At 47.8% G+C, this 21,947-nt stretch overlaps 8 protein-coding genes across 8 annotated transcripts; 3 read left to right on the top strand and 5 right to left on the bottom strand.

Moving 5' to 3' along the window:
- Window positions 1–276: 276 nt before the first annotated feature.
- V1508DRAFT_418396 (Alpha/Beta hydrolase protein) lies at window positions 277–1,892 on the bottom strand. Its single transcript, XM_066940459.1, has 4 exons — window positions 1,194–1,892; window positions 792–1,139; window positions 594–729; window positions 277–520 (listed from the first exon to the last, which is right to left on the bottom strand). The coding sequence occupies exons 1-4, from the start codon at window positions 1,721–1,723 to the stop codon at window positions 320–322; spliced, it is 1,215 nt and encodes a 404-aa protein (XP_066795516.1). The 5' UTR covers window positions 1,724–1,892; the 3' UTR covers window positions 277–319.
- A 543-nt stretch (window positions 1,893–2,435) lies between these two features.
- Window positions 2,436–4,687, bottom strand: V1508DRAFT_418392 (uncharacterized protein). The gene is made up of 4 exons (XM_066940458.1): window positions 4,105–4,687; window positions 3,795–4,051; window positions 3,593–3,729; window positions 2,436–3,536 (listed from the first exon to the last, which is right to left on the bottom strand). Exons 1-4 carry the CDS (start codon window positions 4,607–4,609, stop codon window positions 2,786–2,788), a joined length of 1,650 nt encoding a protein of 549 aa, XP_066795515.1. The 5' UTR covers window positions 4,610–4,687; the 3' UTR covers window positions 2,436–2,785.
- Window positions 4,688–4,975: 288 nt separating this feature from the next.
- V1508DRAFT_371329 (uncharacterized protein) lies at window positions 4,976–6,440 on the top strand. The gene is made up of 2 exons (XM_066937483.1): window positions 4,976–5,364; window positions 5,422–6,440. Exon 2 carries the CDS (start codon window positions 5,466–5,468, stop codon window positions 6,366–6,368), a length of 903 nt encoding a protein of 300 aa, XP_066795514.1. The 5' UTR covers window positions 4,976–5,364; window positions 5,422–5,465; the 3' UTR covers window positions 6,369–6,440.
- A 1,775-nt stretch (window positions 6,441–8,215) lies between these two features.
- Window positions 8,216–9,769, bottom strand: V1508DRAFT_355409 (major facilitator superfamily domain-containing protein; the record flags this gene model as incomplete). Its single annotated transcript, XM_066936954.1, has 3 exons — window positions 8,216–8,746; window positions 8,801–9,589; window positions 9,641–9,769. The coding sequence occupies 3 exons, from the start codon at window positions 9,767–9,769 to the stop codon at window positions 8,216–8,218; spliced, it is 1,449 nt and encodes a 482-aa protein (XP_066795513.1).
- Window positions 9,770–13,306: 3,537 nt separating this feature from the next.
- V1508DRAFT_432892 (catalytic protein) lies at window positions 13,307–14,579 on the top strand (the record flags this gene model as incomplete). The annotated part of the gene is made up of 3 exons (XM_066941963.1): window positions 13,307–13,606; window positions 13,636–14,209; window positions 14,230–14,579. 3 exons carry the CDS (start codon window positions 13,307–13,309, stop codon window positions 14,577–14,579), a joined length of 1,224 nt encoding a protein of 407 aa, XP_066795512.1.
- A 602-nt stretch (window positions 14,580–15,181) lies between these two features.
- V1508DRAFT_397799 (uncharacterized protein) lies at window positions 15,182–15,487 on the top strand (the record flags this gene model as incomplete). The annotated part of the gene is made up of 1 exon (XM_066938172.1): window positions 15,182–15,487. The coding sequence occupies one exon, from the start codon at window positions 15,182–15,184 to the stop codon at window positions 15,485–15,487; it is 306 nt and encodes a 101-aa protein (XP_066795511.1).
- Window positions 15,488–16,169: 682 nt separating this feature from the next.
- Window positions 16,170–16,967, bottom strand: V1508DRAFT_387070 (uncharacterized protein; the record flags this gene model as incomplete). The annotated part of the gene is made up of 3 exons (XM_066937831.1): window positions 16,170–16,329; window positions 16,379–16,661; window positions 16,724–16,967. The coding sequence occupies 3 exons, from the start codon at window positions 16,965–16,967 to the stop codon at window positions 16,170–16,172; spliced, it is 687 nt and encodes a 228-aa protein (XP_066795510.1).
- A 2,171-nt stretch (window positions 16,968–19,138) lies between these two features.
- V1508DRAFT_418383 (sugar transporter) lies at window positions 19,139–20,994 on the bottom strand. The gene is made up of 2 exons (XM_066940457.1): window positions 19,445–20,994; window positions 19,139–19,391 (listed from the first exon to the last, which is right to left on the bottom strand). The coding sequence occupies exons 1-2, from the start codon at window positions 20,704–20,706 to the stop codon at window positions 19,181–19,183; spliced, it is 1,473 nt and encodes a 490-aa protein (XP_066795509.1). The 5' UTR covers window positions 20,707–20,994; the 3' UTR covers window positions 19,139–19,180.
- Window positions 20,995–21,947: the final 953 nt, after the last annotated feature.

Genomic DNA, 21,947 nt, shown 5'->3' with positions numbered 1-21,947 from the left:
TCCAGTCATTATTCAATGGTTCCGTAGTGGGAAAGTACGCGCGAATTCTAATGTAAAGACTCAAGGTTTATATGTTCTAACACGTAGGAATTATTACAACAAGAACTCGCTAGAGAAAATAAGAGAGAACGAAAAAAAGGCAAGTAGCCGTAACAATGAGAGACAGCTCTCATGATAGTCAATGAAGCATAGAAATTACGACTTTATTTTCTAAAGACCATATCAATTCCAATAATCTCAAGTACCTTCCTCAGAGAGTTCCTAAATCGATCGACTTCTCTCGGTACTGAGAACAATATCCAGGACGAGACAAAATATATTACAACCCGTTCTCATTCAAGAAATTAGTAATAACCTGGAACGCCCCGGTAGCGTTGTAATGAAGAAAGAGCTGATGACTAGCTCCGGGGTGAATATAAGGTACGTATTTTGCATTTTTATAATAAGTTCTCCCAGGCTCTTCCAAGAGTCCGCGGCAGTATCCGTCACAGAATATATAGTCATATTCCCCAGTGATAGCCTGATCGGTAATATTAGCAAGCTTGCGAACGATAATTTATACTGGTGCCCAAGGGAACATGAAGTGTACTGACCAGGACAGGACCCTTGAATGCGCTAGCGTCCGTAGGACCGCTGAGCAAAGAGAGGAACTCGGTAATAGCGTATGGCTGTTTTGCTGTCTCGGCATAATCAGCAATGACGGGATCGTAGTTGGGATACTTGAAATAGCTATTGAAGATTAGCACTTGTTCGCATTCAAATCACTGTTCTGATTGAAGATCAACACTCACTTCCAGATCTGGGTGTACTTATCAACCCAGGTCACATAGCCTGGGTCGCGGTCGCCGTAGAGAGCAGAGTTTTGAAGTGAAGCAACGCGTGGAACAAATGAGCGCAACAGACCATTGACGTTGATGCCAGTCAGGTTGAATCCCATCCCTGTTAAGATGACGGCATCGGCAATACTTGGATCCATTGCAATCGCTCCGTGGGTTGTGTATGAACCAAATGAGAATCCAATCACCGCAATCTTGTTTGGCTTTCCTAATCTTCCAGTGTAGAGACCATTTCGGACGAGCTTGGAGATGCTTTGGAGGACAGAAATGGCCTTGAAGATGGAATTGTCAAATCCTGAAACTCTGATGGAAGTTAGCTTTTCCTCCGTCAAATTTCGATGTTGAGGTCTATCTTACTTGTCGGACGCTCCAGTTCCAAGACGGTCGTAGAAGAACACCGAGTACCCTTGACCAATCGCGTACTGGACAAAGTTGTAGGAATCCGGCTGGACAGGTGCATTCCAGTGGGCACGCGCCGGTCCGATACCATGCGTTGCAAGAATAACAGTCTTCTCCTTTCCATTTTTATTCTTCGGAGTGCAGAATGTCGCGGCAATGTTCACCGTAGCCGTTTGCGTCGACGGCGAAGCAAGGCCAACCGGTGGGGAATCGTAAACGCCAGCACGGGTAGTCAAAACATCTAAGAAGTTGTTGAGCCCGTAGTCATCACCCCACCTGGTGGCATTGAAGGCGACATTGGTGTATTCGATGTCCACCGGAATCATGTAGTCTTGGCAGACAGCATTGGGCGGGTAGTATGGCTGCGTCAAGCTCCCGTACAAGCAGCTAGGAGTAGCAGGTTGGAAACACGCCTGATTTCCAGCTACCAGCTTCAAAGAGCACATAACGGCCAGGGCCATTGTCATACTGTTCTGCAAATGCTTCATTCTAACGGTTGTGAAAGAGAGAACACTTGTTGCAAGACTCGGCTTAGAATAAAACGATCAGGCTAGAAAAACGAATCGATATGATCGATGAGGAATGAAAAGGAGAGATAGATCGTTGAGCATGGTGGAAAGAGGACTATTTATATTCGTGTTGCTGGACAAGAAGCTGATTTAGAATCGCCATGGAGATTCAGCTTAGAGGTAATTTGATTGTGCAAAAGCCAAGCATAGCTCCAGCAATCTTTAGGGTCAAGCGCCAGAGGTTGACTCGGAACGCTAAACCCTTCTGGGCAGGCGCTCGACATTAAACAATCACCAAGATGAGTACATCAACTCTTATGCCGCCTCCTAGGCTTGTCACCACTTGCATTGTGGAGCTATGCAGAAGGTTTTGCGCTAAACCCTTCTGAGCAGGCGCTCTGGACCAGATGAGTACGTCATCGGGTATGCCGTGTCCGTAGGCTTGTTGCCACTTGCATTCTGGAGCGATGGAGAACGTATTCGACAGAAATCCTCGAAATGGCATAGTTGGTCAATCAATGCGGGCTGCGCCCTGAAAAGAGTTACTGGCAGCTTTATATAGTATTATTTCATTCTGGGAGATTGAACTTTGAAGGCAATCTACATTACTACCAAAAAGAACCTTCCTTAAGCAGTGTCATTGTCCAAGATGTTGCATCAACGTCAAATCCTAACCAATCATTCCATTAGTGGTACATCTTTCTTGCCGAGTCTGCTATCTTTACATTATCAATGCATTTTGTATATATGCCCATCACGAAGGAAAGGAAGATGTCTCTAGGATGACACCGGCTTCCAATAATATTAATAGACCGAAGGTCAGAGCGAAATCGAGACTGACAATGAGCGGATTCACACTACATCGAATGGGCGGGAGGTTACTAGGACTGACACGGAAACAACACCAATCACCGCACCGTGGAATGATGTGAATATCCTAGGCCACGGCACGGAATGGTCAGATAAATACGGAGAAAAAAGTAAGGGAGAAATGAAGCAACTGTTAATGATCCACAGCTCTAGTTCTAGTTCCCTTTCCCATCATGCACTATTCCGTCTCAAGGTTAATTTCCGATGCAACTCCGCAAATCTGTTGACTGGCACAACCGTGCACCTAAAATCTCTCACGGTATACCCCATTTCGAACATCGCGCGACCTAACGTACTATCTAAAAAGCGGTGCATAGGTTTGCCCTGGCCACAGGCAGATCCTGTCAGAGCAACCCAGTACAATGGGCCAAGCATATCACCCCACGTGCCACCGATGTCAGTGTGTTTGAGTGCGGAAATGAGCGCCTGAGTCATGTTCTCGGGAACATCGGTAAACGAGGAAAGTTTGTGAAAAAACACATGGAGAGTTATAAGGGATGCAAGGCGTATGGATTCGTAAATGTAGGCATTATTGGTCCGAGCTAGAGCTGAAACCGAGGGGCTTTTCTCATTGGAAGCATCATTCGAAATGCCTGCATAAATTCTTGCGGTAGGTGGAAAGGACTCAAGCTCGGTACGTAACGCTGTCAGCCTCGGTCCAAGAATTTCATTGCTTTCAGGAGTGGTTGAGGGACTGCCGAGAAATATCTCGATGACGTCTCGAGTGAGAATGAGAATTCTTAGTATTTCGGGAGTGTAGCGCTTTGACTGACGGAAAAACTGGAAATTCTCGGTTGGGCAGTACAAAGGGCATTCTTGAAGCGCGATATTACTTTCAGGTGCCGTGCATGCCTCTTCAAAATCGCTAAGATAGGTTATGCTAGGGTAGGCGCCAGACAGAGCGCAGATCAAGAAATGCTGCCTGTTCCAGACCTGAGTTTGAAATTCTAAAATCAAGCGCAAAAAGGAGGTGCTTACATGACAATGAACTTGCGCAGCATTTGTTCGAAACCGTCATTGGCCAGCGTATTCAACCCATTCCTGTGCTTTACTATAGCCTCTAAGCCCGCGGAATGAGCTCCTACTTCAATTGGAGCCGAGTCTGAACCGAAAGCCTGTTTCACTTGTTAATAGGTACTCCATAATGCTAGCTTCCACGTGGGACAAAAGAGCATCTTACCCAGGTCCCACTGGTTACAAAAGCTATGGAGGCCATAGTCCCAGATTGAGTAGCAGTTGCTGGGTTTGAGATAGTCTTGTTGATATAAGTGATAGAGGCTTGCTTCATCGCTAGAGCGACGGTATGGTCAAACCACCCTCGGACAGACGCCAAGAATGCATATGCCATGTACAGCACAGCCATACAGAGGGCCGGATCGCTAACCATCTCAGGGAAAACGACGGACTTGATCGGATTAGGAAGACAAAACTTTAGAGCTGCATCCCCGTTAGATTCAGTGTAAACAATCCTGCCACACGGAAGTTCGTACTATATGCTTTCACAATGTTCAATTCAGCTAGTTGATTCTCGTTAAGTCTGTAGCTTAGCCCCGGCATGCTATGAAATGGATCAAATTCTCTCTGCCCAAGATCGGCGATGAGCGACGAAGACAGGATATGAAGAGCCAGACTGCGCTCATGGCTTTCAACCAATATATAATTAGAGTCCATTGGCATTTCGCGGCCGCATCTAAGGCAGAACTGATAACTAATAGGAAGATTGGCTATTTCTTCATTGAATAGCGGACTAAACAATTCCATTGGCTGGGAAGGAGATTGTAGACACCCGCATATGTTGTCTTCGTCCTCAGACTTGGATATGGTGGTGATTCGCTGTTTCTGCCTCGTAGTAGCCGTTGAAAGTAACTTATCTGTTCGTTGGCGTCGACGGTATTCCGTCATTGCATGAGAGCGCACAACGCTCCGCTCCTGGGCGGTACTGCTTGTGCCCGACACGAACCGGAATATCAAAGGGGAATGTCGCTCGCGAGACATTGGTTGTACCTATGTGTGGAATGAGAAAAGAAATTTGTAGTCCCTAGTTTTATCTGCGACATGAAGAGTTGTAGTTCGTCGTCAGTTTGAGGAGGAGGCTGTGTTCAAAACAACACATCTGCGCTAAACTGTTTAGAGTAGGCGCTCATTAACATTGTGATTGGCCAATGGTCACTTCATTGTTGCCTTCGCTACCCGGCACGCCGCACAATGGTACCAAATTATTACCGACTCAGTTAGCCACTGAATTATGCTGTATGCTTCTGTGTTATTTTGGTTATCAGTACTCGTAATCCGCGACGGAATACTAAAGGGGGAAGGCGCTCGCTAGACATGCATGGTTGTACCTTGTTTTTAAGGGTAGAACACAGCTTGATCAAGACATGCCGCATCCAGCCGCAGGAGGCTGAAAATTCCGTAAAGAAATATGCATTCATAGTTCGCGTAGGTCTGAGGAAGAAGCTGTGTTCAAAATACACATCTGCGCTAAACTGTTTAGGGTAGGCGATCATTGAAACGTCGTCATTCGAACAAATTGCACGTTCCAAGAGATGGAGTAGACGGATATAAAAGTCGACCGTTCCACCTCTTCTATCAATCGAACAATATATTAGATCTTTAGTTTTCCACTCTCTAGATTAATAGTGTCCGATCTGCATTACAGCCAGATCCTTACAAAGGGGCTATATAACTTATTAACTGTTCTCAAATCTGATTGAAGACTGGGCTCAGTTGACAGCCGCACTTACATTTGAGTATGTCCTGGAAGTAGGGGGTGAATTATAAACGCAGTTGCTAACGATTTGATATAGACATTAAATATTGAATAGCCTTTAACTTGAAAGACTTCTTGGAGATGGCTGCCCCAACCTCATTTTCTAATCGGACCGCAATTGTAACAGGCGCTGCTGGGTCTATAGGCAAACCTGTTTGCTTGGCACTTGCGCGAGCTGGAGCTAATGTTGTCGCGAATGATTACGGCTGTTCATCAGCAGGTGATGGGTCGTCCGCCGTTGTCGAGGATCTTGTTAAGGAACTACAGGCAGCCGGCCTCTCTGCTATCGCCAGCACGCATGACGTATCCACAGAAGCTGATAAGATCGTGGACTTGGCAATCAAGACTTTCGGACGGATTGACATTATTATCAACGCCGCCGGCATCATAATCTACGGCCCGATTGACACTCAGCCCATTAGTGCTTTCCGGAAAGTATTTGAAGTCAATGCCCTGGGCGCCATGGCACTCATTCATTACGCGTGGCCACACATGAAAGGACAGAAGTACGGGAGGATCGTCAACTTTTCGTCAGATTCTGTCTTCGGAATGCCCTACAGTAGCACTTACGTGTTGGCGCGCGGCGCAATGCTTGGTGTGACAAAGTCTCTCGCGGTAGAAGGTAAAGCGGACAACATTTTGGTTAACTCAGTCGGTCCTTGCGCTTTCTCACGGATGTGTGCGGATGTCATTGGTGATCTGCCGCCAGCTCATCAGGATGCCTTCAAGGCCACGTATACCGGCGAATCAAATGCACCGGCAATTCTAGCGCTGGCAAGTGAGCAGAATACATACACGGGACAGACGTGGGTTTCCGGAGGTTGGGCTATGGGCAGGACCGCAATAATGTCGATTCAGGAGATAAAGGGACTGAAGACAGTCGATGAGGTTTTGAAAGGCATGGACGTGCTGATGGACAAGGAGAGAAAATCCATTGAGCCGCAATCCATCGAGGATTATCTTTCTTTCCGTGCTCAGGCGTGAGTAGACTGTGGTAATCGAATGAATTTGTCTTGAATCGCTTTAGTTGAATAAATATGACCAGAGTCGTGCACTATAGTAAACAGGGATCACCCGGAACCAACTATCGTGGTTAAGGATATAAGTGTGCCCGTAACCTTACAGAGGGTGATTTCATGTTGCTCGGAGATCATCCTGCACGGGTTAGGGTATTAAATTGAAGGCTTGGGCCTTGTTTCCTCATAGGCTTAGGGTTTTGATATAACATGGCGCCATAATTATCTCGGGTGAATAAGGTGCCTAATGGCGGCCGTGTTTTTGCCCATTAATTATGGAGAATCACGAAGCTTCGCTGCGCTATTCCTCTTTGGGACACGCTAAAATTTCACGTCGTACCCATTTGGCCCAGGCACACACTGCCACACCGCTAATTGCTCAGAAATTCACTTCTAGCAATAATTTTATAAATTTCTAGTCCACCCACTTAATAAGCTGGCGTCTAATATGTGGTCGCCGTCTACTCTACCAATATTTTCGCTCCAACCGACTGATCTACTCTTTTCACTTCTTACGTGAGTGACAATGCATCGGCCCAAATTGCTTCGAAATCACCGTCATCGTTGTTATCCTCATTGTCATGACCCTCACCGCCGTTACCACTCTCACCTGATTTTCGTGTTGGTCAACAAGTTCCACCTATCGTTTAACTGTTTCTTGAACCGCGCCATCCACGTACAGTTAAGCCATTTTCATCTGTAGCTCATTTTGTCTGCGGCAGCCTTCGCGCCTTAGGCAATTTGGCGCATTTGCACAAAAGTACGAGCGACTTTTTTCTTTATTATAGACGGCCCCATTTTTCACGGCAAATTTATGAAGGATCGCATAGGCGTTGATGAACTCTCTTGGGCACGCTGCTGATTCCAATTCCATCCCGACTTACAAAGCAGGAACAAGCAGGAACGTCGTTGGCGTCCGGCGTAGAAGAGACAGTTGTTATAAGATCCATATCTGTTCTAATATCCGTTCATTAACGCGTAGTCAAATTGAAGATAAAGGTGAGCCAAACGCGTCATTCGAATTGGACGCGTCTCGAATTGGAACGGAAGTGAAACTTTAGCGCGTCCCAAAGCGGGAAACATTGAAGCTCCATGAATCTCCTTAATTATTATGAATGAGATGAATAGTCTACACAGAATAACTGCTACGCGAAGTCAATTAGACAAGCAAAACAACGCGAACATTATTATATAGATGTATTCTATAAGTGTTATGCGCTCAAGTGTTCATAATAAATAGTCGGTCAGTGCAGAAAGCTGAGAGTAAAGTTTTGCTGATTGCCCGCGACAAATCTTAAAGCGACGCGTGCAAAGCCACTCGGATCATCTCGAAGTTTATTGAACCACTTGACATTGTTTCCGTCCGAGCCGCAGTCATAATAGGAGGTGACGAGATCTGCCATAATGTCGAGATGACTGACAGTATATTTAAGATTCCCTGAATGCCATGAGAGCATGATGGAATACATGATTACTTCAGATGTAATGACGACTCATAGTTAGGTGACCAAACCAGTCTCAATTACACTTAAGGTAGCTCCTACCTGATGCTGGAAGTTACGGTTCTTGTTTTCTACAGTTCTGCGCTAGTGCACTCCCACCAGTGTCGAAGTGAATCACTCACCGAACGAGAGCATCCGTGAATTACTCTACTCGGAGCACGACGCAGAAAGGCTATGACAGAAGGGCTAGACATTTTGGAGGGCAGTTGAATAGACACAGATTCTATTTGAAAATAAGAGGAGAGCACAAGTCGACGCACAGTCGCACCAAAAGCTCGTAGAACGTAGAACGTAGAAGGTTCCGGCAAATGGATCAGGCAGAGCCGCGTCCGCTTGGTTCAAAGGGAAGCATCATTGACACGATAGCCATGCCACCAAAGAACGATGCGCATATAAACAACGGCGCCGTGGTCTGAACATTTGCGTAGCTTCCGATGAGAGACGCCATGATATTGCAGATTCTGTTAATCGCTACCGCAAGGCCGTACCCGGTTCCTCGCGAAGCGGTCGGCAGCAATTCGGGGGTGATGCCGTACAGACCGCCGAAGAAGATGTTCTCGACTGCACTGATGACGCACGACACGGCGAAGTTCTGGCCTGGTGTCTTGACTTGCGTATAGGCGAAGAGAAATATCATTGTCAGAAGGGCGCCAATGGCCAGCGTGCCCCGACGACCGATGTATTTGGCATCTAGCAGCGGCCACGCAAGAAAGGGACCGACCAGTCCGCAAATGTTGGCTATGGCATAATTTCTCCATGTGATGTAGTTAGATGCAATGTGTCCAGGTTTGTAGCCGCGTGTCTTCAAATAGTACGGGCGGAAAACTCCATATAGAGGGTTCGCCTGTGTGATTAATTAGTCAGTCGTGCCACAGATGCCGATGAAGTGAAGACTCACAATGCCTATCAGGATCCACAGAAAGAAAAGCAGTGTTGTCGAGTACGCAAGCTTTTTGGTTTCGAATAATCCCCGAATGTGCTTGAAAGTTCTTCTCGAAGAGTGGTTGGCGCCTTTCTCTATGGCCCGCACTTGGCCGATCTCTTCAAGCTGCTCGAGCGAAAGATGATGTGTGCGGCCATAGCGATCCGCAATCTTGTTTAAGACCGCAATTAGTTCTCTGTCGCGGCCCTGAGTCAGGAGCCATTTTGGCGTATGCTCCATCTTGAGAACTGTGATGCGAAGAATTGCACAGACGACAACGATAGAGCCGGCGGTATAATGTAGATACCGCCAGCCCTTGTTGTTGGCATAGGTGCATGTATCAACAGTGTCGCAAGAGAAATTGCTCATGTAGGCCCACGCGAGAAGCCCGGTTATTGTGTATCCAACACCCCACCATACTGCCATGATTGTGGTAAGGAATGCCTTCTGTTTCGGCAAGAACTCGAGGAAAGTCGTTGCGTCGAGAATGTAATTACCTCCGGCGCCGGCGCTATAGACGGCGACCATGGCAGCGAAGGAGATATAGCTGGGCATGGCGCCGGCGATAATAACAAAGATGGCGCAGAAAAACAGCGACGTGTTGAAGGCAAGGCGGCGGCCGATGATATCGGCACCCATTCCCCAGAACACGGCTCCCACGAATAAGCCCACTGATGATGCGACTGAAATTCCACGGATTATGTTCGGACGCGGATACTGAAGTTCGACTTGGGGTTGAGCAATGCTCTGACAGACAATCAGAAGCTGTCAATTTGTTAGTCTCTGGACGCATGCACTGAGAAATACGGTCCCTACCGAGTCAACAGCGTATCCAAAACCATTGAGACAGAACAGCTTCCAGTGGTACCAGGTCATTCCTATGTCATCAATGGCAGCGTTCACGAGAACCATCTTCTTAGCGAGCACGGGGTCAATCTCGGACATGTTGAAAAAGTCGTCCTGACCTGGTTCGTCGCTTGACGCAACCGCCACCTTTGGCTCAGGCAACTTCTCGAGATCATGATTATTCGCTTCCAAACTCATTGCGCAACGCTTAATATTGTGGGTCTATAGGGGTGAGAACTACCGATACCGATGATATATGTATGAATCGGCGCCGATTCTGCGGCCGTCCGGTTGATCTTGCTGATGATGCAAAGCACGAGGTGGCTTACGTCATAAATTACCAGTAATGAAAGTGTTTGTCAATTCCGTTTGCAAACCTTGATAGATGGGACGCAGGAACATTTGCCTTAATCTAGAATAGCCGGTAGAGAGGCGGTGATTAGTATGCGGCGTCACGATAAGGTTAGTAGAAGGTAGAGCCGCAGCGCCAAGCACGGGCCGCCCCAATCCGGTTGGAGCCGACACGAAGGGTTCAGGGCAAATTGCGCCTAACTCTTCGCGAATCTATGACAGCAATGTCGCAATATGATTTCTCATAAAGCACAAAGCTTCCGAATGGGTCTGATTATAAATAGGGACTGCTTTCCAGCAGCACTTCAGACACACGGGGATTACGTGTTGGGGCCCGGCGGTGAGTCATCACAGTACACGCAAAATTTGGCTCGTCGTCCGGCTTGACGGCTGGCTGGGGCTGAACGGGCTTGGGTTGCCGCGCCGCCATTTGGATTACGAATATCATCAAGGCGCCGGCGCGCTCTACAAATTATCCCTGCCACAGTGTGTCACAGTCAAGAGAGAGCCAGGCGTATCCCGAACATGTATGAGCGACTATTACTAATCGTGTTTCTGCATGCCCTGTGTCTTGGAAAAAGTCTAGAAATATCAGGTAGATTATCGGTCGCTTCGCCGAGTTCTACGTAGTCTCTGTCGCTCGGTAGTTCTAGACTGGAGTGTGGAGCGGCAACATTTTTCCGGCTGTGAGTAGATGTAGATATCTGTGTCAGAGTCGTATTGCCTGCATCTATAGAAATGAAGGTTGACGGTGGTGTTCGACGTCTGGAAACCATCGGGTAAACCCAAAACCCTGAAACCCTGCCGCGGCATTTCCGAGGAATACCGTTCGTGCCTTCACCCGGCGACACCGGAGTCCTATCTCCCACGCCAGCTGTAGTTGTTTCTTACTAATCATGGCCCCACATTAACAATACGCCACAAAAATTTATTACTCTGCGTTGTGAGCTTCTGCCATTCAGCAACTTTGGTTGTGAGACGCCAGCGTCTCTACTAACAGCCGTGGTAACCACGAATCGAAACAAGCGGGCATGGCACCGCAAAATATTCCTCGAAGCCGGTTTCGGGAGTACCCAACAATCGACTTTGTGAATCGCGACTATTCTCATTGTCAGTTGAATGCAGGATACTAGAAATTGCATGGTTTATTAGCCTGACTCATAATGGTTTTCAAGGACAACAAACTCAGCTCTGCTGATTGTGGGTGTACTCATTTGCCAGGGTTTGGAAATTGTCGACAACAATTTACGGCAGCCTCCGGATTACGTCCATCTATTCTTGACCGGAGCTTGATATTTACCACTGCCGAATAAGTATGAATCTCCTTTCGTTGCGCGCGTACGAAGTTGTCGTGAATCCATCCTGGTAAACATTCCAGATCGAGTCCCATCATCGATCGTGCACACCGGGCCTTCAGTAAAGACCTTCCATCGATGCACGTCAACCGATACATTGTCGTTCAGTAGTGGACGGATTAGTTTCTGCGTCCAGAGAGTTCTCGAGACCTCGTTCGCGAGCTGAGAATTCTGTGGCTCTATCGTACAGGACAGTTGTATTGCATGTTGTGTTCGGTGACAAACGGTATCCGTTTCGGATGTAACTGACATGGGAACCGATCGACAAATTAACCGGCTAGAGAGCGGTGAACGGTGTCAGATATTAAGGGTATAAATTTTATGAATGCAATTAAATAAAAACTTACAGTACGATGCTCCAACTTCTGCGACTTCTAAGCCCGCAGCACCAAGCCGTCAGTATTTTTGATATATACACTGGTACTTCTGAAACTCGTGCTGTTATTTTCCCTAAACCTTCCCAATATAAATGGTTGAACCACTTAGCGGAACGTAGGACATGAATAGCGACCCGGTCACAGATTGACTAACATGTACAACGCATTCATCACAAGTGCTGCTATGTAGTCACGCACTACGCAGCAGTGCGCCCAAAAGACGCCATAACGATGCGGCCTGGGCACAGTCAGTAAAGTGCGATATTACTATTTCACCCCAGGGTCAGGATAAATCAGAACCGTAGTTCACATAGCCTTGACAAGGGTCTTCCACGTTCGATTATCTTAGCGCGGCCCGCTAATGCAGGAAATCGAACTCCTTTATGTCAAATCCGTACTGCCGTAAATAGCAAATTAGCTTTTCGTTGTCAGCCGGGACTGGAGGAAGACATGGCGGGTGCGACGATCTTTCAAACACAGGCAGTGAACAGCGGAAGTCAACAAAACTTGCACAATATGAGGTCCGCATATTAGCTCATTACCCACGAGAACATGAAAGCATTTTTCATGCGGTCCGCGGCCATCCCGAACGGTGCAAAGTGATCCTCGGCGACATAATAGAGCTCTGGGAGTACGTCAGCGAATGGCCAATAGACCAATGCGGTCTACCGCAAACTCGTACCGAGATAAAGAAGTTCATTGTCCAAGGACGCAATTGCTTTTCCGCGCCAGGCCTATCTAGGTTTGGCAGTGACTTAGCTGCGCCTCGAAGCAAACCAAAGGGGCGGCCGAAACGACCTGCCCGCAGTGACCGCCGAACGCGGCATGACCACTCGCTTCTGCCACTTCATATTCAACTCTCAATAGATAGATCCAGACATTTGCTGGTAGCCAATCCGGATGCAGTCGCTGAACCTACGGTTCGCCTAAAATGGTAACCATAAAACACCTTGAACAACTGAGCTGAACATCCAAAACACGTTTCTTCGGGCATCTGAGTCGAGAAATAGACTGGATAAGCTTACCATGATTTGTAATTGACACTACTACTTCGTATGCCACTTTATGCCAGGTATATTCAGGTCGTAGCGGATCATCGCCATCAACATTGAAGCCTCCAGTCATTGATTGGCCGTTACAAGTCCTCTGGCCGATGAAGTGGTGCTGCGGCTAAGGAGTTGCCGGAAGCTTCCTATCGATAGCTTTGAACAGTGTTTGCCGTATGTTAATCGTCTTCCATCAACCCTTCAGTCACCGTTCGGAAGTGCCAAGCTTTCACAGCTACGCATCAGTAAATAATCCCAGTAATACGTTTATGTTTAATTTACACGGATCATGGTATTTCGGACGGGGCTGCACGGCCGCCAAAATGCTCACCACTGGCCGGTGAATATCCGACGACCAATGCCGGTTCGTGCCGGCTCATACTTAGGTCAGCCATTCGAAAGTAGGAACTGTCGGAGCTTCAGGTGAGGCATTGCGCAGATAATATATGATGGCACTTATCTCGCATCCGTTCTGCCATTGTTGAGTAAGTCAATAGAGCCAACAACATGTTGGCCTTCATTTCTGCTCCGAGTCTTCTCGTCTTGACCGCTTTGGCACTTTTTCTTTCAAGTGTTTCCACCGCTTTCCCCGTTACTGTTCGATTCCCGGGCAGCCTGGATGTCTTTAAAGACGCTACTCTGTCTTTGTCTGCTGGAGGCGAAGCTATGTGTATCATGGGTACTGTAACCGTGAACGTTTCGACAGGCACGAACCAAAAGCTTAATTACGAAGACGGAGCCAGTCAGCTAACATTGACGGAGACAATTGCTGAGTTACTGTCTGCGAATTCATCTCTACCGGCTCAAGTCTATGGCGGTGATGCTTTCGTCTCCAGCGCTTTCAGTATCAGTACAAAGCTTTGCTATCCAGTTGGACCGCCAAGAAGTCGTCGAAAACGGTTCAGTTTTTGGTCCATGGTATTGGATTTGATAAGTCTTATTGGGATTTTGCCAAGCAGTACAGTTACATCGACGTCGCCGCTGCCGCCGGTTATCCGACGTTTTCATATGACCGTCTCGGAACTGGCGCTTCCGACCACCCTGATCCCATTCGGGTAGTTCAGTCGTCCATCCAAGTCGAGATCGCGCATGTGTTGATTCAGTCCCTCCGGGACGGAAGATTTGGCGGACACAGATTCGACAACGTTGTGGGGGTCGGTCATTCGTACGGTTCTATACAGTCTGTTGGAGTCACAGTCAAATATCCTCAGGATTTGGACGCGGTAGTTCTGACAGGCTTCTCTACGAATACAAACAGTTTTGGGCTCATATTCGCTGACTTTAACCTCGCGATTGCCAATGAGAATCAGCCATTAAGGTTCGGAGATCTTCCTAACGGCTATCTCGTTACGGGCTCTTCGATCTCGAATCAATTTGCTTTCTTTCGCTATCCCCACTTCGATCCTAAAAGTACGTGAATTGGCCTCTAGTAAGTGTGACGCGCTTGCAGTTTCTCGCAGTTTTCGCTCTGGACGAGGCGACAAAACAGACTCTGACCATTGGCGAGGCATTCACCATAACCTCGCCTATCATGCCTGCCAAGGATTTCACAGGCCCAGTGGATGTTGTGCTTGGACAATATGACATGAGCTTCTGCCAAGCTAACTGCTACGCGCCCGGTGACCAATCACTCATGGTTCAGCCTGCGCTGTATCCTGCCGCCAGCAACGGGTCACAGGCATATATCGTCCCTGGGGTTGGTCATGCCATTAACCTTCATTTCGAGGCAAATAGTGCGTTTGTACACATCCAGAATTTTATCAAAACGAATGGATTCTAGATCTGTCGCATACATGGTGCGTTCGGTGTATCGAACCTGAATAGGCAATAGTTTGAAGGATTGGTACTGTATCGGGATAGAACAGAATTTTGACACCGCCAACTCGTAACTGCAGAGACTTGGACGTAAAAGTCGACCGAAAAGCCTCCTGATAAATACTTCTATTTAAAAGCCAAATTATCAGGCGGGGGTAGATGGCACCAACTTCAAACTCGGCGACCGCCGTTGCTGCCGGCTTTGCTACCAGCTACAATCAAGGCATACGTGAAAAATGACATCCCCGATGATGTCGAGTTCCTCAGGCAGCCGTTCTGGTACTCGGCATCTGCATTGCCGCCTGGGCACTCTACTCAAACACCGACCTCGCGTTTGACTGCCCGACCAGCCAAACCAAAGGGCGAGACACTGCTTATCATGAAAGGAGCGTCGAATGTTGGCACCAACCCATCCAGTTGGCTTTTGCATCTCGATACGAGGTCGTCACCACGTCGAATACATGAGGCATGCACAGAGCAATGAGGACTTCCTGTCTATGGAGACTCGTCGTCATTCTTCTTAAACAATAGAGGTAGTAGGATCGCAGATCGTAGTGAACTAGCATTATGAGGTGGACACAGCTAGATAAGTCCTCAGGTGGTGTCTATCTCAACATCAGGCGACCTGAAGAACGACCTGCCGTAGATCTCAATATGCTGTCTCACCCATACGATCTACGTCTTACGGTCAAGGCAGTCAGAAAAGTGGCGAAATTCCTGCAGAAAGCTGAGATTGATGGCCCAGTGGCTCCAGGGCGGCGGACTTTGGAGGACGAGGTTATTACGATATCCCCATCCTTGTTGCCTTCTTCCCTCCTTCCTTCTCTATTTATTGTGCTTTCCAGCGATAGGTTTGGTTGCTGTCCGTTTTAGAATGCGTCATGTCTTTATTTTGCAGCCGCGAGAAACTGATATTTGCTCGTTTCAGGAGCATGTTCGAGCCCAACTGGGACATCTGTGGCATGTAGCCGGCAGGGTTGAGGGGGGAGCGCCTGAATTCTGGGTTCGCGGCGAAGACGAGTTAAGGGTGGCGGATTTGAGTATGTTGCCAGTTTTGCCTAGGTTCGTGACAGTCCGTACTCAGCGGGCCATCTCTTTCTGGTATCCCAAGCTCTAAGATTATCGTGAGCGGCTTCAGTTGATCTTCGATATCGACAGAAACCATCCCCAGACGACGGCGTCGACTGCAGATAAAATTATTGCTGGGTATGGGCGGGATTCAGAAATCACCCTTGAACACATTTAAGCCGAAGTAACTCAGCCACCACAGCAGACAATTCTTTCAGGGGCGGAGTTAAAAGACATTATCTCCGCTATCGAATACTTGAACCCTGAACTTCTTATGCGATTGCTTCGGTGCCTTGGTATGCTTCTCCTATGCCTCTGTCTGGGCGATTACGTTACTGGCCATGGACGTTGCAAGCCTTCTCGGTAGTGGATTACGATTCAGAAGAAGAAGAACACGTTGTAGTACACCCGATACAGGATGTGTTAACTGCCCATAATATACAGACACAACTCTTCCCAATTCTGGCGACTATAAATGTGAAGCAAGTCAGAATTGGGTGTATCCCACCCCTTTGACAAAGGTCTGCTGCCAAGGACCCTGGGTCTTGCCCTCCGCGAGCTCCAAGTAGAACTTGGCGTGCGCCTCGCCATCAATGGCGCTGTAGGCGGGTGATCCATCGGCCTTACGCTCGTCTCCATAGTAGAATCTACCGCCCGTCAGTATCTTTCCCAAATCCGGGCACGTAGGGCACATACTTGAATCCGCGGTCCTTGTACGCTCCGGCAGCAGCCTGGATGATGTGGGCGGTGGCGGACTTGCCCACACCCAAGTCCATCAAAGAGGGGATGACCATGGTGTTGCAGATGTTTCCGGTGTAGATGAAGGTCCTTGATGCAGAGTCAGGCAGTTGAGCAAAGCCCTCGGTCGCTTGCTGTGCAGCGACAAAGACGCTGGTGGTATTGATGGTGAGATCTCGACTAAAGTCGGCCAGCGGGAGGGCGAAAGGATCATTTGGAGTGTTGGGAGTCACTGCAGAGGCTTCAAACGAGGGTCAGTAGGAGGCTCACCAGGTCAATGGGAGATCAATTCCACTTGCTAACCATTGTAGACGACCACACTGGGAATTCCTAGCGAAGACTTCACTTTGGAAAAGGCATCAACGACGCTTTTGGGGTCGAACAGGTCTCCGGGAATGTTCAGCTGGTCCGCGGTGCTGTCCGATTCCCTGAGCCGCCTAGCAGTGACGGCGACTTTGTAGCCTTTAGCGGCGAATGCTCGAGCCACATGCTGGCCGATATTGGAACCAGCGCCCAGAATGAGGATGACGGGGGTAACACTAGCCATGATGGCTTACGAGATTGGATATGCAAAGGAAGTGGATGGCAGGTCTGAAGAGGATAAGCGGTGACCTGCTATATAATTCGGGAAAGGTGGCAGCTCGATGCCCCGGGTCCCTTACGATAACGCAATAGCAAAATGGGCCTTAATAATCATTACTAATAACCGGAGCGGAGCGACTTGGAACCTCCAGCGTAGCGACTTGGAACTCCGCGAAAGATGATTTATAAGCTATTCGAGGGTTGCCGTCATTGTAATGTGACGTGCGATCCCAGCAATTGTAACACGAAATTAAAGTTAGTTAACGTAATGTATGGGGAACTGGGTCATATGGGGAACCTGGTCACCAAATAGCCCACTCTACTTTGGGAACTCTATAACTTATAACATGGGCTATAACCAACCTTCTAAAAGCGATCAATCTGAAGAAAAGATCCAAAAGGCTATTGAGGCCTTAGAAAGAATGAATTTCCGTCAATTAGAAGTGCTGCCCACCACTTTGAAGTTTCTAAGTCAACACTCATCAATCAAATGGCTGGAGCTAAATCGCGTACTCAGTCTCAAGAAACCATCAGATCATCTCGAACGCAGAAGAAAAAGCACTAGTACGATGGGTCACACGTCTAACGGCAACATTGATACCCTGGAACACCGGCGTTGTTGAAAGAAATGGCTGAACAGATTCGTACTCGACGCGTTCAAGTCGCGTCGCGTCGAAATAATGAACCTACCGATTCTACTCCTATTGGCCACGAATGGTTCTACCGATTCCTAAATCGATATCCAAACTTGAAAGGAACTTACTCACGGAAATTGGAATCTGCACGACATAAAGAAGCAACGTCAGACAAGATCACAGCCTGGTTTGACGCCTTTCAACTACGCTCGAAGAACAGAAGTACGAACCCTGCGATATATACAATATGGATGAGACAGGATTTGCAGTTGGCGACACTCAATCTACGCGTATAATTGTCGATTCAGAAATCAAACTGGAAGGTTACTGCAGGGAAGCAAGAGTGGGTAATGGTGTCGGAATGTGTCGACCGAGCCGGCGGCGCTTTACCACCAATGGTTATTTTTAAGGCCCAGAACACCAACTCTGCATGGATTCCGCAGAATACTCCTCCCGATTAGCGATTCTCAACGAGTACTAGTGGCTGGACATCTAATAACCATGGTTATGAGTGGCTATGGAAAGTACTAGAGCCAGAGTCGCGCAAGAAGTCTAAAAATCGCCCTCGGTTACTGATTATGGATGGCCATTCTAGCCACATCACGGGCAATATGATTGCGCTGTGTATGGAGAGTGGTATTGACCTTCTTATTCTACCTCCCCATTGTTCGCATTTACTTCAGCCACTTGATGTTGGGGTGTATGGGCCATTAAAGAGATATCATGCGTAAGAAGTGGATCGGTATATTCGGGCCGGTGTACAGCGAATAAAACGGTCTAAATTTTTTCAGCGCATTAGAGAGAAAGCTCTTACATCTCTGAACATTCAAAGCGGGTGGAAAGGAGCTGGTTTGATTCCATTTAGTCCGCGGCGAGTGTTAAGTAGCCTTCCACTTCGAGCCCTTGAGCCGCCATGTACTACTGAAATCTTAACTAATATTATGGACCTAGACCTCTCCATCCTGCAGAGCTCTCCTCCAGATGGAACAGAACTAAAGCACGCAAATTCGGTCTTAATACAGCTCTAGCAAGCAATGAATCCCCTTCATCGCCAACTCGGCGATATGCGAAGCGAATGACCCAGCTGGTCGAAAGTCAGAATGCTGAACTAACGATTCTACGGAAGGAGCTTCAAGAGTGTAGGGAGTTGCTTCATACCCGTAAGAAACGAACAAAGGGCAAGAGGATCAAATTGCAGGGCGAATTTGTGTTTAGTACAGAGGAAGTGTTGAAAATCGTTCGCGAGGGGGAGGAGAAGCCTAAGGCAAAACGACCACGTGGGCGGCCACGTAAGCGTCCAATTGTAGAAGAAAATAAATGGAAGAAGAGGAAGAAGTAGAGAGTGGTTCGAGCGAGTCGGGAGTCGGAGTTGGATTTGGTCAATTGCGTGCAGCGTAGGACAAGGTCAAAGTCAGAAGTTCGAATTTAGTGACCAGGTTCCCCATATATTACGTATATATTCGACAAAATGAAAAGTTAAACAAAGAATTAATTCTAAAGGGGCCATCGCCACTTCACTTGTGACACAACACAACATAACCCTTCACTTCTCATCACTTACTATGACATTTTCTGCAACCCATTCCTCATGTTGGACGTCTAACTTTTCAATATGTCGCTGCTTTTGTAAATCAATCTCTCCATGGCCCTTGATTATTTTCCGGGCGTCCTTGGACCGCCGTACCGCTACAAGAAGACCAGAAACAATGTTTTTGTCTTCTAAGTCGGCGAACAGCAAGTCAACGGATTCCAAACTATGTCATTAGCATCCACAATCCGGGGTTCGCGCAATTAATTGATGACTAACCTGAAAGAGGCCGTTTCAGGGAAGAAAATGTACGAAAACATGGCGATAAAAGCGCAGATAACAGCAAATACGATGTAAAGCTTGTAACCGACACTTGCTGCTGCCATCGGTGTAATTTGCACTACTAAAAAGACGAACATCCAGTTCATTGCGGTAGCAAATGCCGCGCCTTTCGTTCTTGTCTGCAATGACAAGAGCTCTGATGGATAAACCCAGTAATTTGCCATACTTCTCCACGTATAAAAACCCTGAAAAACAAAGGTTGCAGTAGCCGCAATTATACCTGCGGTTCGGCCACCTACATGAATCATTGCTCCAAGGACAGCCATGCAGATAGCCTCGCCTGCATAAGCAGTAACGAAAAGTTTGCGTCTTCCAACACTATCTATGAGGTACCACGTGAAAATCGATGCTATCAAAAACCAAATTTGAAGGAATCCACCCATGAGTAGAGACATATTACGGCTCAGTCCCACGTTCTGCTCGTAAATGACAGTCGCGTAATACGTAAGAGCATTTGTACCGCAAATTTGTTGAAATATTGATGCTAGACACGAAACCATCAATCGGGTTCGGCTCTGCACTTCATCATTCATAAATAGTCGCCGCCAGTTTCGTTGGTTAGAGATCTCCATTTGTATGGCTGTCAAAATCTCGTTGCGCTCAGTAATGACGAGCCCATCTTTGATGTCCAAGCCACGAAGCATTGCAATGGTCTCGCCACCCTCGTCAATAAGGTCATGCTGGAGGAGCCAACGAGGTGACTCTGGAAGATAAACCGAGAGAAGCATCAGAATGACAATAAAGACTAGCTGAAATCCAAGAGGAAAGCGCCAAGCGATGGACCCAGATAGATATGCAAATCCATAGTCAACCCAGTAGGCAATTGCAATGCCGATGATAAGCGTCGATAACTCAACGGCAACATCGTGGCCCCGATGAACAGCCTCTGAACACTCAGACTGGTAGACCGGTGTGGTAGACGTCAGCATTCCAATACCAAAACCAGTGACAATACGACCTACGATCATTTGGGCAACGGAAAATGAGCTTGTTTGGATGACAACCCCTATCGCCACTATGATCGAGCCCAGAATCACACACTTCCTACGACCGTAATGGTCGCCAACAAGAAACGTAAATATCGCACCAAAACAACATCCTATGGAGAGTAGAGACGTAACCGTGCCTTGTAGTTTGGTGTTTCCGTCCAGGGCTGGGAATACTTGGTAGAATTGTTCCGAGGTGATGAGCCCAGACATGACTCCATTATCGTATCCAAACAGTAGAAAGGATACTGACACATAAATGTGATGGCATGAACAAGATTGCGCCCTTTCAGATTAAGGAAGGTCATTTTGCTTGCAGCAAAAGCGGCTGATACACAGAATGATACACGTGGTGAGATCTCCTTTATATTGATTCTCAGATACTCTGTTACCTGCGATTAGGACGATTTATGTTGCAGCGTTTGTAGAAGAGAACCAGGTTCCAGACGGTCCACGGTCCTATGAATATTCTAAACTTGTCCCCGAAACACTAGTAATCACGAAAGGGCGGGCACTGAGAATGAGGCAATTTTACTGTTTAGGAATAAAGTAGCCGTCAAGGATCCCAAACGTTGGTGTCCGGAACGTGTGGGTTGTTGGGGCCGTTGTCGTGGTTGTGTGTCTGGTCTCTTTGGATGTGGGGAGGTTTCTCCCACTGCGGGTTGTGTGTGCCTGGTTCGGGGATAGGCGGGGCCGCTCGGCTGGTCGCGGACGGACCGGCAAATTCCGAGAAGGGCAGTTGGGTATCGCCGTTTCGAGTAGTAATTAGTAGTACCCCTGAACCCCTGGTCGGGTGCGGCGCCGGTTGCGGTGCAACGTAGGCCGTTGCGGCCCGGAGTGGCGCGGAACCGGTGGCCGCTTTATAGCGGAGCAATCCCCAGCAAATAATGCGAGGGCACCCCGCAATATATGCACGGCGGAACGCCGACAAGTGGCCGTTTCAGGGTTCCGTTCGTGGTTCTAGCCGCGTCGATCGCAATTGGCCTGACGTCACGCAGCTAGCCTTCCCGACTGGCGCCAGAGAGACCAGTTGAGCCTGGCGGGAATCCTGACTCTTTCGGTTCATGAGGCGATCGATCTTGTGCCTGTTTCAAGAATGATCAATTGCAAGGCAACGGTTGACGAAGCCTGTGAAATCAAATCGCACAGGACGGCCAATTCTCGAACCCCGACCTTGTTGTAATATTTGATTATATTGAAGCACACTATTACTTTGCGACTTTGTGATTAGGTTCTCTTTTTGCGATTAAGTTTACGAATAGTATAAAATGTTGACGATACCTTAATCGTATCCACGCTTAAGTTACAGAATTTGTTGGGGTGCTACCGTCCTATTTCGCACTTGCTGAATATTGTGTGTGTGTGCGTCGTGAGGGGAGGGGTGTGGGGGTGAGAAAGTGATATATTGTCATTATGAATTTTACAATCAAAAGTACGACCTAAGCTGTCGTACA

The sequence above is a fragment of the Lipomyces doorenjongii genome (assembly GCF_038497915.1).
Source record: "Lipomyces doorenjongii strain NRRL Y-27504 unplaced genomic scaffold V1508scaffold_28, whole genome shotgun sequence".
Lineage (NCBI taxonomy): Eukaryota > Fungi > Ascomycota > Lipomycetes > Lipomycetales > Lipomycetaceae > Lipomyces > Lipomyces doorenjongii.
This window is presented reverse-complemented; position numbering and strand designations above follow the sequence as displayed.